Source organism: Trachypithecus francoisi, unplaced genomic scaffold (assembly GCF_009764315.1).
Source record: "Trachypithecus francoisi isolate TF-2019V2 unplaced genomic scaffold, Tfra_2.0 Lachesis_group13, whole genome shotgun sequence".
NCBI lineage: Eukaryota > Metazoa > Chordata > Mammalia > Primates > Cercopithecidae > Trachypithecus > Trachypithecus francoisi.
In genome coordinates this window covers 109,550,752-109,570,835 of record NW_022681458.1, presented here as the reverse complement: position 1 = coordinate 109,570,835, position 20,084 = coordinate 109,550,752, and the positions used below count along the sequence as shown (strand labels likewise).

Here is a 20,084-nt window from a genome sequence, read left to right as displayed (position 1 = left end):
GTCTCCTTTTTCTGACAAGATGTCAGGTGACATTGCTATCTTTGTTCCCTTTTATATAATGGGTCTTGTTTTTCTCTGTCTGCTTTCAACATTTTCTTTCTCATTTTGCTTTTAGCAGTTTGATTATAATAAATGTGATTGTCTTTATCTTGTGGTTCACTGAGTTACTGGATCTGAAGTTAATGTTTCTCACCATATTTGGGAAGTTGTAAGCCATTATTTCTTCAAATACTTTTTGTCTCCATTTTCTCTTTTCTACCTCTGGACATCCATTTACACAAAGGTTTGCCTGCATGATGTTCTTCTCCACAGGTCACGGAGGCTCTATCTGTTTTATTTGCCTTAATCTTTATTGTCTGTTTTTCAGATTAATTTCCATGTTTTTTTTCAAATTTATTGATCTTTTATTCACTGATGACTGTTTTCTTTGTCTTTAATCTCATTTATAATAGCTGCTTTCAATTCTTTGTTCTCCAACAGTTGCGTCATCTTGTTTTTGTTGACTGTTTTTCTTGCCTCATTCACCTTTTCCTGTTTCTCCACATGTTAAATTCTTATGTATTAGACATGAAATGATATGCTGTAGAGTGTCTGAGTTCCTCTGTAGAGTACTGATTTTTGTTCTAGTAGGCAGTTAAATTACTGACTTACTACCCTGAACTTAAGAAGACTTAATTTTATGATTTGTTAGGGTGTGTCTGTTTCCATTTTTTCCCTAGTCTTGGACCATCTGAAGTCCTGGGCCTGATGTGAGGCCCTTCTGGGCTTTCACTGGAAAGTCTGCAATGTGGACCCTTTGACTTTTTGGGATTTAAACTGTGGCTGCCCTGCAGTGAGCAGCAGCTGAAGTCTTGTGAATACTTTGAACTTTTATTGGACCCTCCCTCACAAATGCTTAGTTTTAGGGTCACTCAAGAAGTTTAAGGTAGTTTATATACAGACTTTGGGGTTCTCCTCCTTTGGCTCCCTCTTTTTGGGATATGCTGCCTTAATTTTTCAGTACTACACAAAACTTATGTCTATGAAACCTCAAGCCAATAAGACTGTAGCCTTCTGTTTGCTACCTTCGAGACTTGATAGTCCCCTCTGGGGCACAGCCACATAAATGTCTTATTCAGTGTAGTTTCCAGAAAGAATTCAAGGATCAAATTCCTTCTAGTTTCTGCTCACTTTCCCTCACTCTTCAGTGTCATATTATAAGTGTTTTCTGTGGGAAGATAATTCCAATACAAGCTTCTGTTATTGCCAATGCATAGTTTCTCAGCTTTGTTATTAAAGAATCCCAGGTTAAACTGTTCTGTGGTTCTTACACAGGCAGTGTAGTTTAGCAGTGTGCTTTGGGCTGGGAAACTATATGAATTATCTGTTACCACAATGCTGCCTTCCCCCTGGTTTTGGTATGCATGCTAGCTCTTTTCTCTTAGGTACAGTATACGATAGCCACCATTTCTAGGTTGGCAAGGACAGTGTGTATTTGTGTGTATTTAATAGTGACTCTCCTACCCGGATGCCATGGCTGGAGGGTAAGCAAGGAACTGCACTTTATTCTGGATACTGGATGGTGAATGGGTTTTCAGGTAGTAATCCCACCACCTGAGGATCAGTGCCTTCTAAGAGCTAACTCAGAAACCAGATGTTCATCTGGGAACAGACTACTTCCTGAAACAAATTCCCAGGCAGTTGAAAACCTTTGTGCTTCCTACTAGGAATAACCTGCATTCACATATTCATTAGCCTTTTATGTGGAGTTGATGAATAGCATTCCAGGATTATAAGAATACTTGTAACATCACGGAATATGCACATTAGTCTCTTAACTTTACAAGCAGAGTATTGGTATCCAAATTTACATGGTCTTAACACAAAGCATGTTTCTTTTCTACAGGAAGGAATACCTGCTAAGGGCCAGGAGAAGTTATAAGGAATTAAGTTGTAAGGTTGCCTGATTTTTTGTTTTTTTTTTAACATGCTTTGTTTGCTATGTTGCCCAGGCTGGTCTCAACCTACTGGGCACAGGCAATCTTCCTGCATCAACCTTCTCGGTAGGTGGGACTGTAGGCATGCACTACTGCGCCTGGTCCCGTCTGGTTTTTGAGAGGCATCCTAGCCAAGGACACTACCTAGCAGGCTTGGCATGTATATTTTATGCCAATGGCATGTAGATTTCATGTGACTCTGGATCAGTCACAGGCGACTTACAGTTTAGCCTTTAGCCTTTCTTCAAACCATACAAGAATTTGGTGTGCTTGTGGGCGTTTGAAATATTCTGGCTTTCAGCTTCTTTTATACGTTCTCTCTGTTCTACTTTCTTTAGTACCAAAACCTTCTTTGTTATCTCAATTCTACATTATCAAGGTGTCATCTCAATTCTACATTATCTTGCAATTTATTTTTCTGTTTAAAAAGTGAGGTAAGAGACCACAACCAAGCAACCAAAACAAAATGAAAACCTCAGTTTGTGGGAGACAGTGAAAACAAAAAGTTATTTTGATCTCCTGTTAAGAGAATAGTTGAAGCACTTTTGCCTTGCCTCTAGATGTCTGGCTGGCCACATAGAATCCCTGTTTTTAACCATCAGCTACAAGATGCTTATGACAAGTGATTCAGAAAGTGGGCATTGTGTGATATGAAATGGGCATTGTGTGATATTTTGGGCAATTTATACCATCTTAAAACAGCCCAAGGATATAGCTAGCCTTCTTTCAGTTATTGATTCCATATTTCTTATCCTCTTCAGTTGCAAAAAGGAAATACAAATATACACACATAAACTACATATGTGTCTTTGCTTTTCCTTTTTAACAAAATCCAAACTCAAAACACCTTTGACAGTTTGGTAAGAACAGGCAGAAAGTATGAACTATGCTTAACATGGAACCCTGTTTTAGAAGAAAAATCAAACTTCTCTTTGAGAGGTTGAAGTGAGATACGGGTGCTCTGTTGCAAGGGCATGTCACTGTTACAATAAGTTATCTGCGTAACGCCCTTTCCTTCTTCTAGTAAACTGCATGTGAGAAGGAGGGACTTGGCAAAAGCTTGGCACTATTTTGTTTATTGGAAAAGGAGAATAGTTATAAAAATCACCTTACGCCCCCAATTCGAGAATATGATACAGTTTTGCAAGTATCTTGAATTTTTAATGTCTTCCACCTACTTCTCAGTTTATTTTCTTAAATCAAAATTGACAGCTGAGGATGTCTCAATACGTTAGCATTATATCTTATTCTTTTAAATGTATGCATAGAAACTTTTTTTTTCTGGGAATATACCATATAACTTTTTGTTTTGATGTATAAAACTAGCATTCTACCAATTTATTTACTGTTAGGCCCACTCGTTGTAACTAAGTGCATATATGATACCCATGTGGAATATTTTATATCCTTTACATCATTACTTAAAATACTAAGGAACATTTTGTTGCAGAAGAAATGATAGCAAAAATTAAATATAAACTTACAGAAAATGGCATTTACGTAGAAATGAATACATGTAGAGTTTTGCATTAAAAAGCACTCTAATTATCCAAACCATATTATAAACTCAGTTTTGTCTTCCAGTCTCAAAGCTGCTAGAATATATATAGCATACGCTGTTTCGCTATTACATTCATTTAAAAATACTTAAAATTTTACCGTCCGTAAATCTAAAGCATTTTCATCATTAACTATACCTCACACCCCACCAAGCATTGTGACAAAATTAATCAGGGACGGACAAGACAGGCACAGAGAATATACAATAGGACGAGTATATTGTACAAATAGATTAAATGATCTAATGAAAGCTAGTGTGTGATGTTTCAGCATGGTGCAGGCAGTCTCTCTTTCTCATGGCTTTATCTTTTTCAAAATCCCATATTTTACTTTGGAAGTTTGTTCTGAGGGTGAATGAGGCTATAAATGAGTGCCAGGTACAGTACCTGGAGCCAGGGTGACTCAGATGTTAGAAGGCTTTGCTGACTCTATTTTTTGAGTGAAGAAACTCCTGAGGGTTAAGTAACCTGCTCAGCTTATGTGATTAATAAAAGGCAGAGAGATAATCGCAGCTGAGATCTCTTACAAGACAAAGCTCCTGCCTTTTCCAGGGCATAGTCATTACATTTTCTGCCTTTTTCATTGCTGAGGTTAAAGGTGGTCAAGGACTTTACAAAGACCGGGACATGCGGGTGCTACTCTCTGCTGACACATTTCAGTGTCAGTTCCAGGAGCAGGCCTCTTCTAATGAGGAGGCGTCTTGCATGGTGGCCAGATAGTGTCTTATGAGAGGGTTGATCTACTGTTTGGAGATTTAGAGAAGAAAGATTTTTATAGCTTTGTAACTTTAGAGGTTGATGGGATGATGGCATTTTGGAGTATATTTAATTAATTTTCATTAATGACAATGAATGTTGAAGAGACTAGTTAAGAAAAACATTAGAAGCTGCTGTTAATCAAAGAAGGGGCTGAGCATTCATAATTTTTTTAAAGACCTTGTGTCAGAAAAATACCCCTGACTTCCTTACTAACGCAAGACAGTTTTCAACTCTCGGGCCATTTACAATGTTAGATATAAACTCTATTCAACTGTAAAGATTTTATATAGTAGTATCTTTTAAATTACACCATGGTCACATTTGTATCCACAAAATGTGACTTTCATTCCCCTTTTCCTCTGGATTTCACCTTTTTTCAAAATGTTGTTTCTCTACTCAAAGACCATTAGTTACTTCCCCTGGCCATTGCACTGAAACTCCACACGTGTTTTCAGTGACCTTCCTGTTTCCTGCTGTGATAACAGTGATAAATTATGTTCTGAGACTGGAATTCATGATTCTGTGGCAGGCCGTGTCAGCGTACCTTTCCAACCGTATTTCTTACTACCCTACCCTGAATGCTCTGCTTTAGCCAAATTGTCCCCCTCTGCTCTCCTGTGCCCTCTCAGACAGAGATGATTAATTGGTTATGCCTACCCACTGTGGGTAGATTTGCTGTCCTGGTAAAACATTCTAATTGTTGAAACATAAATCTGTTTTCCATCTCTGGCTTTTCCTTTTCCTCATTGTTATTTCACCTTTTACTCTATTGATTCCCAGCTGTGGCTGTCCTTTAGAATCACCTGAAGTTGGGAGAGCATTACAAAGGGGGATAGCAGAACCACTGCCTGGGGGCTATTTAAATAAGAATGTCTGGAGGGTGATGCACATTCTTAAAAGGTCCCCAAGTAATGTTTAAATGTGCAGATAGGGCTAGCAATGGCTAACTTGTGACCTTGGCCAAGTTACTTAAACTGCCTGGGCCTCGGTGTCTTCTGCAGCAGAATGAAGGATAATAGTACTTAGTATTGTGAGGCTCAATCGAGTAATCGGTGTACATAAGATACAGTGGTGTCCCTAGTAGATGCTCAGTCTGTTGGCTACCATCATTATTACTGCTGTTCTTCAGTGTCCTCATCTTCCCTTTTCTCTCCTGTCTACTCTACGTTAGAGTTCAACTCAAATCCCATTTGTCCAGTGGTTACTCAAGGTTTAAACTAAGTTGCTGCAACGAAGAGACCTAAAAATGCAGTGTTGAATTGAGACAGAGGGTGGTTTCTCTGTCACATGATAATCCAGTAGTGAGCAGTCCAGGCCAATAGAATGGCTCTTCTCTACACTGACATTCAGGGCTCCAGATGATTCCCATTTTGCTGGCTCATTGCATGTCCCATCTAGCCCATGGGAAGTGTATATCGCATTGGGCTGTTAACTGCCTTTTGTGGTGAGCAAGTTTTGGGTTCTAAGCATATTTAAGTCTCCCTCAAGGTGAATAATGTTTTGTGTTTCTCTTTGCTTCCCAGGAAGTACTGAAATCATGACAAATGCTCTAATTTAGGTTCAGTATTTGTTGAATGAGTCAATGTCAGAATTCTGGTTTTTGTAACAGCTTTATTGAGATAATTTACATACCACACACTTCACATATTTAAAGTGTTTGATTTAAGGCTTTTAGGGACGAGTGTGATGGCTCATGCCTATAATCCCAGCACTTTGGAAGGCTGAGATGGAAGGATGGCTTGAGCTCAAGAGTTTGAGACCAGCCTGGGCAACATAGCAAGACCTCATCTCTACAAAAAAATCAAAATAATTAGTTGAATGTGGCTTTTAGTATATTCAGTTGTACAACCACCACAGTAGTCAGTGTTAGAATATTTTCATCACCTCAAAAAGAAACACCATATCACCTCTTCTCCCTTTCCTCAACCCTAAACAACCACGAATTCACTATCTCTCTAGATTTGCCTGTAGGTTCTGAACATTTCATGTAAATGGAATCTCATGTGGCCTGTGTGACTGGTTGCTTTCATCTAGCATAATGTTTTCAAGGTTCATCTGTGAAGCATGGATTAGCACCTCATTCCTTTTAATGGCTGAATAATATTCCATTTTATGGATATACCATATTTGGTCTGTTAATTGGATGATGGGTGTTTGTATTGTTTCCAAATTGTGACTGTTATGAATAAGGCTACTATGAACGTTTATGTACAAATTTTTGTGTAGTTATGTTTTTATTCTTTCATAGTGTAAATGAAGGACTAGAATTGTTGACTTAGATGATAAGTCTGTTTAACTTTTTAAGGACTGCTAGACTGTTTCCCAAAGCAGCTACAGTATATTGTATTTCTACTTGTTGAGGGTTCTACTTTCTTTACATCCTTGTCAACACTTGTGGTTATCTGAATTTTTATTATAACTGTTTTAGTTGATGTGAAGTTGTACCTCATTGTGCTTTTGATTTCCATTTCCCTGATGACTAATGATAAGCTGTGCCCACTCTTGTCAGTAGCAATTATTTAACCCCAGCTGTGTTCTTCCTATCATGTGTGTGCTCCTAGGCGTGTGATAACCTTTTCCCTGGCTGACCATTTCTAGTAGCAGCACCGTGGGGCTTATCAGAATGGAGGGTTGGTGTATATATGATATTGTGGCTGTGTGTAAATAGCATTCTTATATAACAGTTTTTCATACTGAGAATCTCGGTCCTAGGTCCCTTTTTTAATACTAATTTACCAAAAAGGGAGAAATCTTAATGCTGGCTTAACAGCTTAATTAGACAATCCTGCCATAAAATAAATAAATAACAGAGGATATAACAAAAGGAGGTATGAAGAATCTGGAGTTATTTGGCTGAATTGTGATTTGAAATTTTATGACATTATCCTGGCCATGTGTTTTCATAGTCATCACAACTTTATTCTTTTTATACATTAGTTCTATTCTTGAAAAGCTATACATAGAAGACCCATATATATACATTGAATTTGATTTTCTTGTTGACTTCCATTATGTTCATAGTATTTGTAAATGGGCAGTACTGTAGCTCCTAGTTTTTACACAGCAAGTCCATGAGGCCCTTGGAGGTGCTTCTTCAAGAGGGAATAAGAATTTGTTACTGTGTTCACTCTTGAAATTTCCCATGCAGAACATGAAGACGATGATGTGATGATACGCGTTTTAACAGTGTTGTGGAAATAATCTTGACTCCGAAGGCAAATGTCTCGTTGAACATGCAGAGTGCTTTGCACATAGAAGGTGCTAGTGGATTTTGTCTAATCCATGAATGAGGAAGGCACTTCATCTCTCTCTAGGCCTTAGTGTTATGAATCAGGAAAAGTAGAGGGTTATTGAATGGTGTGGTTTCAGAAGTCCCTTGCAGCTCTAAAATTATTTTATGCAATGATGATTCTATTGTCAACTTAGATTAAAAAACAAAACAAAAATAATATACAAACAAGTATTTTCAGAGATCCCAGTATACACCTCTAGGAGTCCGTGAGTGAGTCTTGCCTGTTTCCCAGATCTTGACTTCTCAATTGCTTGCTGGGGAGGGAACTGCCTATTGCTGTGGAGCCCTGGTCCTGGAATTCATGTACATGACTCAGTAACAGAAATCAAATTACTTTTTTTATAGTGCAAAAGTAAAGCATTCCTAAATGAATATTTGCCAAGCTGAGTGACTGGTGAGGTCATTTTCAATGGGAGACTATATTCCACCATGGCTGATTTCAATCTGATTTATTGCCATCCACTCCTGAAGCCAAGCCAACTGATGAAGCTGCTGGCAAGAGTTGGGTCTCCAAGCCCATTGTGGAGATTGAGTCGGTTCCCCACCATTGCTGAGCAGCCAGGCCACTGGCACGCTCATTTGGCTACACTTTGCAGGGGCCATCTGATAAGCATGACCACATGTTCATATCAGGTATGCCAAGAGAAATGCTACCGCGTCTGACACAAAATAGAATCTCTGGAGACCTTTATCTTTTGAGAGAAAATATGTTTAGGGTGTCATTGCACTGATTGTAGCCCTTGCTCACAAAGTTATCTTAGGGTCAGCAAAACAACTGGGTAAGGAGATTGAATCAGTTTCCTGTAACTTCCTGGGGTCAACAGATACGTTCTTTGAGGTTTCTGAGAGTTTTTATAAACCTACTTTTTCTATTTTTTTCTTTCCTTTTTTTACCCTTTAAAATGGCAATGGTGAGGGATTTAGATGCCCTTAATCTATCACATGCCTGTCCAGATCTAGATAAAAAGTTAATGGACCTGTGTTCTACAGGTTGTTAAAAAGAAGTGTCATCTTTGCTGTATAGAATTGGTGTATGGGAAAGTGAGCCTTGATATAAAGACTCTCTTCCTAGTATGGTCAGCCATTGCTCTGAAAGAACTGTCTTCTGTGTGAGGCTTTCATGCAAACACCTGTCTCTCTCTCTCTTGCATCCACTCTCCTCCATTCCACTTCCTCACTTTATCTTCCTGGTCTGGGAACAGGTAGTTGAGATTCTTACACATGGTACCACCTTTAAGCATTGACAGAAGTGGGATTAACCCCTGACTTCCATCCTCTTTGTTTTTGAGATTCTTTTTATAACCATATTTCCAGATCTCCTTTGTTCAGCAGTTAGGAGTGGTTATTAAAAACTTTAAATAAGTTTGTAATAAGTGAATGTTTTATGATGCTGCGTAGTTGATAGTTGGTGATGCTTTAAAAAAAAAAAAGGACAATAGCATTTTTATGTATGCATAAATACTGATCCTAGGCAATTAGAAGATGAAAGTAGCCTTGTGTGACATCCAAGGCACCTAGCATCTGATTTATACAAGCAGTGGGACAGTTAACAAATGATTTATTAAGATTATCTCCAGACTGGGTGCAGTGGCTCATGCCTGTAATCCTAGCACTTTGGGAGGCTGAGGCAGATGGATCGATTGAGGCCAGGAGTTCAAGACCAGCCTGGCCAACATGGTGAAACGGCATTTCTAAAAATGCAAAAACTAACCAGTCACAATGGCACACACCTGTAGTTCCAGCCACTTGGGAGGCTGATGCAGGAGAATCGCTTGAACCTGGGAGGCCGAGGTTGTGCCACTGCACTCCAGCCTGGGTGACGGAGCCAGACTTTGTCTCAAAAAAAAAAAAAAAAAAGAAAAATCTCCTACAACCATAAACCTCTCTTTTTTGGATACCAGTAAGATGTGACTGCTAGTAATTCACATGGGGGTCAGGCCATGTCCCTTCTCCCAGCATCAGGAATGACTTTTCTCCTACTACTGCAGCTTTCTGCTGTTTTCCTCAGTTGTGTGGCATGTGCAGTCCAGAACTCAGACTTTTTGGGTCAGTGACTCCAAGTAAGGCTCTCCCACTGCTTTTTATCTGTGGCACTTCATTGCATTTGTTCCTTCCGTTATTAAACAATATGGGGTCTCCAGTGTGCTGGGCATGTATCCTGGGAGTACCGACGGGTAGAGGAGGCTTCATTGCCAGGCACCTCATTCACTGTTGCGTGTGGTTTCCCTTCCTCCCACGTGTGCCAGCCCCCAGAAGGCAGGGCTGAGTCTTACAAGGATGCAGTGTTGGCATTTCAGCACGTGGCAGGCAGCAGATGCCCAGTGAAGGTGGGCTGAATTTGGAGGTCAGTGCTGAGGATTTTAAAGGCTTTCCTTTTCAGACTGTCGGATGAGGTAACCGTCTTCCTTTTTTCTAAAACAGGATAATGTATGTGATGTATCAAGGCAAGTTATCCTCCATCCATTTCTTTTCCTGTCCTGTATCACGCTATTTCTGTTCTCACCGTTCCTTTGAGACCATCATACCAGTTTCTCCTGCCCTGACTCTCCCCTCTTTCTTTCCTTGCTCTAAGGTCATAGACAGCAAGAAATATACACACACACACACACACACACACACACACACATATCTGTCTGGTTTGATATTTCTTTGTCCCTGTCGCTTCTTAATATGTATGTGAAATGCCATTGTCTCCCTCTGTACACGTCTCTCTCGATATGTGTGTGTCTGTTGGGACTGTCAGGAGGATCTGGCTCCACGCCTCACAGGAACACCCCCGCTGTGTGTGTTTGTGACATCTCGTGCTGCTTCTGCTCCTGCAGTGTATATGTTCCTCCTTGTGATGGCAGGAAAAGTATTTGTTCACTTAGATTAAACCCATATTCGAACACCCACTACATCGTGTGGGCACAAGTGACTGATAAAGCAACAGAATTTTTACACCTGCGTAATCTGCCTTCTGTGTAGATACCTGGTTGCCAATGCCATAGGATCATACAGAGGTGAAGTTTTGGGGGAAAGATATTGCAACTTGGGCTGGTGTAAGGGTAACGGATAAAACTGAATCCTAAACAGAGCTGAGCTTCATTGCTTACACTTAAAATTTTTATTTTCCCTTGCCCTTTCAACATTTTTAAAAAATGGCATGGGGAAAGCTTGGGATTAACAGCAGGGAGAGCATGCAAGTTACATATCTTGGCAGATCTTTCTCCTTTTTTCTTTTTATGCCCTTGCTTTTTACTTTATTTCAACTTTTATTATAAAGAGTCCATGCCATACAAGTTTGTTACATGAGTAACTATGTGACGCTGAGGCTTGAGGTTCCATGGATACCGTCACCCAGGCTATAAGCATAGTACCTACCTCCCTCTTTTGAAGAGAGCTTGTGTATAGTAAGCTCAGTTTCCCCTGGAAAGCAGTAACATTAACCTTTTTTGGCCCAAAGTTTTGTTTCTTAACCAAATTTAGATGAGAGGCACTTCCACAGTTAGGAAGGTCCTCCATGGACACAAACTAATAAAAAATGTTTATAGAATTTTGGTCATTTGATAGAAACAAAATGAGGAGCCATCCTCTGAAAAGGAGCTCTAAGTCCTTATGAGCTGTGGTGAGTTGGAAGGTCTTGGTCAGGTTATTCCTGGTCAGGTTTGGGAGCAGTTCTGCCCCATGCTGGGAAGGCCGGGACTCCCGGTTTCTCCCAGTCACAGATTCCCTCTACCCGAGAACCTTGAGCACTCTTCAACCAATGCCTCTGGAAGCCCCTTATCTATTCAGACCCATCACTGTGTAACTAAATAAAGGAGAGAAATTTAATGTATAAGAACATGGAGTTGCAGAGGAGACTCTGTTGAATTAGCTGACAAACCACCAGTTTGAGGAAGAGGAAAAGCCCTGGCCTGGTGGGAGTCTCCGCTCAGTCTAGTTCTCCCTGAGCCCAGGAGTCAGGACTGTTGGGCAGAGGGGAACATGCCTGTGTTTATTCAGTCAGATGGCACTTATGTCTTCCTGCTGGATCTCTAGACACTAACCTTCCTATAGGTTCCTCATGTGCTAGGAGGGGAGATGGACTGCCGTAAAGGAATAAAACACAATCACTCACTGCAGTTAGGAGAGACATGAGCAGGAGGCCAGGGAAGCCCAGAGGAGGACGGGATTCCTAATAAAATCCTGACTAGGCATGGGAAGTAAGAATTAATAACTATTTCTTCAGAGAGGTGTTGGCTTTAGCTGAAGAAAGAGGAAGGGGCTTTAACTGGGCAGATTGAGTGGTGACCTGGAGGGACTGAGGAGAAGGACATTCCAGGAAGAGGAAGGCCTGCAGGGAGTCTTGAAAGAAGTCAGTCCAGGAGGCTCTGGCAGAAATGAGGGGCCTTATTTTGGGAATCTCCTAGCATAGCAACAGGGGGTTCTGTGCCTGATTCTGTAAAAAATGTTTTATTGGAACACAGCCCATCCTTTCGTTCAGCTGTTATCTGTGGCTGCTTTTTCATGACAACAGCAGAGTTCAGTAGTTGAGACAGGGATCTTGTGGCTCACAGAGTCTTAAATATTTATTTTCTGGTTCTTTATTAAAAAGTGCTGACCCTTAACTTTATTCCTTGAAATTCTTAATGAATGGATCCACACTGTCAGCTTTGGGGCTTTGCTTGCAGGCCTTCATGGACCTGTTAGTTTATTTTCTCATTCAATGAGCCTGCTTCACCCCGCCCTACCACACCACCGTGTCAGTAGCCTCTAGTTGGCAGTGAATATTCCAGGAGTAGAATAGGATCTGTGGTGTAAAGAGGGTGGCATTTCCCCGCCAGGTACCCCCTAAAATGTCTGATTACCAACTGCAGGCTCTCATAGACTGTGCCTAATTTCGTGGAACCTCTGCTGCTGCTCATTTGCTTGGCCAAAACCCCCCATCATGCCAAGTAAGCATTGGCAAGCAAAATCAGAATTAAAAATAGTGATAGGTATAATGGTCGCTACAAAATACTGTTCTTTGGTGAGGCATTCCATTTGTTAGGGCTTCTGGAGCTCTTTCCACCTCAAGTTTGCATCTATTTCAAAAACAGAGAATGCTTTTCCAGAAATGTCTGTGCATTTGAAATGCTGTTTTCCCAGATATAGCAAGTGAAAGTTGTGTGGAATTATACAGCAAATGCCAACTTTTAAGCACCTACTGTGGTCTGTGGTATCTGCCATTGGGCATGTCAGGCCAGCCTCTTGATGGGTGTTGATTTAGTAAGAGCTGGATGAAATAGAGGCAGAGTCATTCCCATTTTCCAGATCATGCAACAGGGGCTCTGACAAGCCAAGTAACCTCCATTTTAACTACTAAGAGACCCATGAGAAAGAGCTATTTATTTTCATGCTCTAGTTATTTTTAGCAGGTAGAGGGCTTATTAAAATACTTGAATCAAGAGGTCAAGAATTTTGGTGACAGACTATCAAAATAACTGGTTTTCAAGGGGCAGGTAAAATCCTTCTTAGCACCAACTTCCGTCTCAGTCCCAGCAGCCACTGAGTTATTTCAATACCCCTGTGAAATAATATTGCAGTTTGGAATCTAATTTTTGATTATTGCTTTCTTTAGAAAACTATCAGCAGTAAGTAATGATATTTTCCAGACATTTCTGGAAAATATAGTAGGTCTGAAAAGAGAAGCGTGTAGGTTTAGGGTTGTGCTGTTTTCCGACTAAAATGGTCATTCCTACGTAACAGTGTGATCATAATCTTCCCCTCTCTAACATTATTCCACCATGTTCTTAGGGTAAAGATCAGGGTACTTATTGTGGTATTTGAAGCCTTTCCTGTTGCATCTCCTGTCTGGCCTGAGTACCTCACATTTCTTTCTGTTGGAGACCACCTCAGTTCCTTGAACGGCATCGTTAGATCATCCCTTTGGCTGGCTCACTCCTACTTTGTCTTCACATCTTGGCTAAGATGTCGCTGGATGCAGGAGGCCTTCTTGGAGTTTTGGAGAATAGGCTGGGTGTCTTTCCTTGCCCAGCCCTGCCATAATGCCTGTTATACTGTTGTTCCATTGTTCATTGTTCATTTATTTGTATGTTCTCCACCATTAGACTGTAAGCTTCATTTAATTTTTTTAATTGGCATAATTATACACATTTATAGGGTACTTAGTGATGTGATATTGTGATACATAAAATATATAGTGACCAGATCAGGGTAATTAGCATTTTCATAATCTCAAACATTTCTCATTTCTTTATAGCTAGACAAGAGGAATAAGCTCTGGTGTTCTATAGCACTGTAGGATGATGCTAGTTCACAATAATATATGGTTTTAAATAGCTAGAAGGAGTATATTGAATGTTTCTATCAGAAGGAAATGACCCTTAGCTTCTCAAAGGCATTTGTCTTCATTTTGACCCTACAGTTACAAGGAATAGGAACCCATTCAAGCTAGCTAATATAAAAGGAGTTTATTGTGAGGAAATATTTGAAACAATAAGGAGACCTTCATGAAAATCTAAGGACTAGGTCTGTAAGAATCTGTATCCCATGGATACAGGGTGGGAGTTCCTTAGGATGGTGCAGATACATCGTATGACTCTCTGTACACCAGCTCTATTCACATCTCTCTGGCCTGCTGGCTTTCTCAGCTCATGCAGTTGTCTTCACGAGGTCTGTTCATGGCCCCAGCTTGCCCACATAGCCTAGAATGTCCCTACCAGTGCTGGAGGACCCTCCTAAACACATGGCTCTACTTTTTGCTCCCTGCTTGTTTGGTTTCTTAGTTGCCCAATTGCAGATTTCTAAGCAAGCACTCTGGTTGGCCTGGCTCACTTTTTTAAGCCGGGCCACACATGTTGTCATAGGTCTCTGACCAGCCTGTAGGTGGGCTGTCCTCAGGTCAGTCATCACTGTGAACCAGTCAGCTATGTTGGAGCTGGAGGGGCTCCATGTATCAGAGCATGGCTGCCAACAGAGACCTTTCTTTTTTGGTTTATCTCCCTACCTCTTGGCTTACAAGAATGTTAGGCTTGTGTTTTATAGATCTCATTGTATCCTTTGTTGTTTTTCATTCTTCACAGATATCATTAACGGAGCTCAAGAAAAATGTGTATTGCCTCCTATGGACGGCTACCCCCACTGTGAGGGAAAGATCAAGGTAAGGCAGAGGCGAGCAGGGTCATTTTCATCATCCCCAGTCTGCACCTCTTCTTTTCCTTTCCCTTCCTTTTCCTCCTCAGTGATACAAATGGGTGAGTGAGCCCTTGACATGGATCATTTATGGGGTGCCTCCATTCTGCCAGCTTTGGCTGTGGCTATGACAACCCTGCTCTGCCTGTGTCAACCATGTGGGGTTGGTCAACAGTGGCGCTCACTGGTCAGCATGAGAGAGCCTGGACCATTTCAGGCACCTGCTCAGTCTTTGAAGCTGACTTCCCCTCTCTGTTTCCCAGCCTCCAGCAGGTGATCCTTTGAGGACCAATGACAAGAAACTGCCGTTATTTAGTGTCCAACTCCCCACCCTCTCAGTCCCCAGGCTCCTGCTCTGAAGCCTTCAGATTGTGGTTTAAGTGTCACATTTGTATTTGTGATTGAGTACCCAGAGACACTTGGCTGCTCTTTTACTTGGCTGCTTTTTTTTTTTTTTTTCAGAAATCCTATTTGTATGGCCTGTCCCTGGGGAGACCACTCCCTGCTCAGTAGTTTTCAGAGAAAAGTGTCCATTCAGAGATGTAGTTATGACAGTGGGACCAGCCCCAGAAACATTTGGGTGGTATCCATGTGGGCCGTCTGTCAACACTCACTTGTGCCCTCCTGCACACACTGTGATTCAGGTACCATGCTGTGGGCTGTTGGAACTGGAGTTCCTGGAGGGGGTGTAGATATCAGAGTCCCATTAGGTACTTGATCTTGATAAAAATCCCCGAGCCACCGCCTCTCCTGGGCTTTATTGCCTGCTGTACCACAACCTTACTCTCCACTCTAAGCACTTCTGCTGAGGCCTAATGTAAGCCAGTGTCTTCCTATTAATCATCCAAGGAGGTGAGCTGCGCACCTGGCTATCTTGACCTTAGCTCAGTGATCTGTCACTCAGTTCTTTAGGCCACAGCTTGAGCCATCCACTCCGTCTTCACCATTCCTATCCTCTCCTTCCCTGTCAGCAGATGTGGCGGGCCTGTGAATGGGCTGCTCAGAGATGTTCTTCTTGTTTCAGTGGATGAAAGACATGTGGCGTTCAGATCCCTGCTACGCAGACTATGGAGTGGATGGGTCCACCTGCTCTTTTTTTATTTACCTCAGTGAGGTGAGTAGCTTTCTGTGGCTCCTGGGGGCAGATGTGAGTTGTTGAACTGTTCTGTAGCTGAGTCTGAAATTTGAAAAGCTTAAAAACGTGTGATATTTTTATATGAGGACCTATGGTTCTGCCCTTCATTACTTTCCCTACTCCCCAGGAAGGATGATTTTTTTTTCCCCCTTGTGGGAAGAATACGTGGAGTTAGTTAGCTATTTCCTTTTTTCCTAGTTTTTTTTTTTTTTTTTAATTGTGGTAAAATAGACATAACATGACATTTGCCATCTTAACCATTTTCAAATGTACAGTTCAGTGGCATTAAGTATATTCACATTATTGTTGCAACCATCACCACTGTCCATCTCTAGAATTCCTTTTATCTTGCAAAAGTGAACTTCTAGACTCATTGAAATCTAACTCCCCGTTAAGACCCTGCTTTCAGTTATTTTGGAAATATACCCAGAAGTGAAATTGCTGGATCATATGGTAATTGTATTTTTGATTTTGGGGGAACCGCCATACTGTTTTGTACAGCAGCTGCCCCATTTTATACCAGCAGTGCGCAAGGATTTTAATATCTTCATATTCTCACCAACACTTGTTATTTTCTGGTTTTGTTTTTTGAATAATACAATTATTTAGAGAAAGGAGGATCATTCAGCTTGGGTAGGTAGAAAGGAGTCAATATTGGGAAATCTCCTGGGTTTGCCAAGAATAGATGCCATATGAGCTGAATCTTGAAAATATATGTGAGAAGTAAGGTAGGTAAATGAAAGACAAAAGTGTATTCAAGGCAGAGAAACAACATAGGGAAAGTTATGGTATCAGTTGCACAGTGGGAGTGGCGGGACAATGGACATAGGCAGCGGCTACCACTTGGGAAGTATGGAATACTCTCCCAAAACCTGGGAATGTGGGTAGACCTACCTGCTGATAGACTTTATCTTCAGGTCCTCTATGCCGTCAACATACTTATCCATGCTGCGGTGGAATTCAATGTAGCTGAAGCTCCTGCTCTCCGTGTAGCTATTTTTGGAATTCTCCCAGTGACGCTTGAGTGCATTGGGAGCATTCTGGGCCCATACATATGCGTGTCTATAGCAGTCATTCCAGTTGTCATGAGCACATGTATGCTCAATTTGGTACCCTGAGATTTAGATGAACATGTGAGAGCTCTTATCTTTTAAAACACTTCTTTTTCTCTCATGAGGACATCACATCTGTACTCTTGGACGTGGGTAGTGATGTTTTATGAATTGCCTCCAGTAGATGTTTTTCCTGTGTACAAGCAGCCTGCATAGGATCAAAGCAGGGCCAAGAGTGGGCTCCAGATCTTTAGAGAGGTTGCCATCTCAGTCACCAGGGCCATCCTATCAGATTCAGCGTTTGAGTCACTGCTCATAGTAGGGATTCGTGTATGGATCTGAACAGCAGAGTCTATGTCCTCCTCCTCCTTTTACAGCCCAGGAAGCATTTACTGGTTTATTATAACAGAAACAAATCAGAAACAGCCAGAGGGAAGAGATGCGTAAGACAGGTTTGGGAGGGAAGTAACTAAAAGTTAGTTACTTTTACCTTTTTTCCCCTAAATCTGAGCCTCATTTTCATTTGTACCCTTGAATTTAAATAGCAGCTTTTGTATTTTTTTTTTTTTTTAACGGTTGCAGAGAACTTTATGGGTCACTTGAATCTCGTACAGGCTTTAAGGATATCCGTTTCACCTAGAGTCTAGGGAATCAAAACCGGCTGGCTTCCCCTTTATGGACTGGGGGAGGAAGGGGTCTTTGGGATCTTGTGAAACAGGTTCTAGCCAATTCTGAGGTCATGCCTCCACACACCCTCTGCTGCCCTTTTTTAAATTCTATCCCCCGTTTTTGTTTGCTGTTGCTGTTGTTATTTGACCAATAATAACAGCTGGTGATGCCATGCAGGAAGGAGAATACCTTCATTTTTGAGGCTAAATAAAACATTCTTGCCATGGTTTTCCTTGTGGGATTCAGATGCCTCTCTTTTCTTTGCCATAGGGTGATGGGGATAGAGGCCAAACAGTATTGCTAATAGAACATGTGGCCCTGATTCTGTGGGGTTTGCCCCTCTCTGACTATTACTTCTTTTGCCTGGGTACATTGAAGTCACACAGAAAGTGTGTGATTTGGGGGTCCAACCAGGCTCCATGATTTTTTGGGGGAAGGGGAACAAGGTTGTTCCATTGCCATCATGAAAACCCCAGAGCTAATTCTAGTTAAAATACCTCTTGGAAATGCACAGCTCTGAGAGTTGGGTGTATGAGGCTCCTCATTAGCAGGCTGCTGGCACATTGACTTGGTAGCATTTATTTGAGTTTCTGGCTTCGGGCTTGGGTGGCCTGTGGTCTGCCTTCTCATTTCCTTCTCCAGAGGAGTAAAGCCTGGGGCCACGCGTTGACCTTCACTCTAGTTGAAAAGTCCATTAGAAGTACCTCTCCTGCCCTGAGGAAAAGGTTCCTCATTTAGTTTAATTTTCAAAAGTTGTATTCCCCTTTCTACTTGATAGAATTTAGCTAGAGTCTGACCGGGCTCCATGATTGACATGGTGGGCTGATTTCATGCCTTCCTAAGCCTTTGCATGTTGGAGTGTGCTGCTGAGGCAGAGGATTTTCATGCCCATACTTCCATCTCCTGGGAAGGCATGGAGAGTGATCCAAATGGAAGAGACTGCAGTTATTTGTGACTTCTTTCCCTCCCTTTGTCACACCTCACCCCTGCCCCCAATGAAGTATATGGCTAAGCTGAGAGAAAAGTGAGGTTCTGGGGAAGGGAAATAGGGAGGAATACGGGATGAAGAGATATGATGGATCACATACACTTGCTATCTGAGGCTGAGTATTTCATTTTGGAACCAGCAACTATGTTTTCTCTTCCTGAGGTGTGAAATATGCTTTATTAGCCCATTCCACTCTCTTCTTACGTAGATGATCGGGTGGTCTTTTTGTTACTTGGCTGAATTCTATTCAGTGAGCAGTTATTGAATTCTTTGTCAACAGTTAATGAAAACACATTTTCTTGACACCATGTTATGTGTTAATCATTGTAAAAGCAACGGGAAGAAAGGATGCAGGTAACCAAACCAGGAGAAGGGGTGTAGATAACTAGGGAACTCTTCTTAAAAGTTTTAATCTGAGTGTAACCCTGAACCTCTGTGCTTTTCTATGTTATCATAGCATTGTAATAAGTACCCTGTGAGAGTTAAAGGAGAATTTCACCAATATGGTCCCTTCAATAGGAATACTACCTTAGAGTCTTACACCTGACTTCAGCTTCTGTTTCCGCTGCTTTCTGAGCTCTATGAGGTCACTTAACCTTTTGTGCCTAGGATTCTTCCTTTATAAAATAATAGGAATGTACTTAGAGTACAACCTGGCAGATAAAAGACACTCAATAGCATAACTGACACTTGCATGGTTTTCAATGCTGTGATCTTTTGAGAATAGTTGTGGGGTGTCACTTAGCCTTGGACATGATATGTGGGAACATTGTTCCGTTTTCGAATTACAATCAGTTTCGGTTCTCATTTACCAATGTAATACAATTTTAGATCCTTTGACTTCTGGTAATATAGAAATTCAGCTGTTTCCCTTAATGCCTGTTTTTAAATTGACAACATTTGTATGTATTCGTGGTATACAACTTGATGTTTTGGTGTGGGTCTGCATTGTGGAATGGCTAAAGCAAGCTAATTAACATGTGCATTACTTCACATACATATTTATTTGTGGTGAGAGTATTTTCCCTTGATTTGTCATTTCTGGGCATGATACTTGTGTTTGCACTGGAATTAGCTGCACGTATGGAGTCAGTGCACCCTATCGTTGTTAATGTGAGATTAGTAGAGATGTTTTGTAACACCAGTTAATTCCTTCTTAGTATTTTTTAAATCTTGGACATTATCTGTGGCTTTGTAGGAGCTGTTGGTTCACTTGTGTGGTTTTATTCTCTCTTGCTGTCTTGAAACTTTCCTTATTCTGTTATTTCAGTAAACTCTGAAACCTGCGTTTTTATTTCCTGTGTCATCAACGAGGTTTCTCTTGCAACTGGGGAGATGATTGAGAGAGACATCTTCATTTGAGTTGTTAACGTGATTAGCACATGCGCCAGTGACTTTTATTCTATTCCTAATCTTTAGTGAAAGAGCCAATTCTTGTTTTGAACTATGTTTAACATCAGAGCTTTGACAGATGCCAAAAAGACATGAAATACAATGCC

General features: G+C 41.1%; 1 protein-coding gene and 1 pseudogene across 8 annotated transcripts in view; one reads left to right on the top strand and one right to left on the bottom strand.

Annotated features, from left to right (window-relative positions):
• The window catches only part of LOC117095092, a 35,320-nt pseudogene extending 16,553 nt beyond the window's left edge, over positions 1-18,767 (bottom strand).
• Positions 1-20,084, top strand: part of MGAT5 (alpha-1,6-mannosylglycoprotein 6-beta-N-acetylglucosaminyltransferase) — a 334,005-nt gene that overhangs the window by 180,355 nt on the left and 133,566 nt on the right. For all 8 annotated transcript variants that reach the window (XM_033231703.1, XM_033231695.1, XM_033231697.1 and 5 more), the window contains 2 exons: positions 14,633-14,709; positions 15,766-15,855. In XM_033231703.1, the coding sequence (XP_033087594.1) occupies positions 14,633-14,709; positions 15,766-15,855 (167 nt within the window). The remainder of the gene's footprint in view (positions 1-14,632; positions 14,710-15,765; positions 15,856-20,084) is intronic.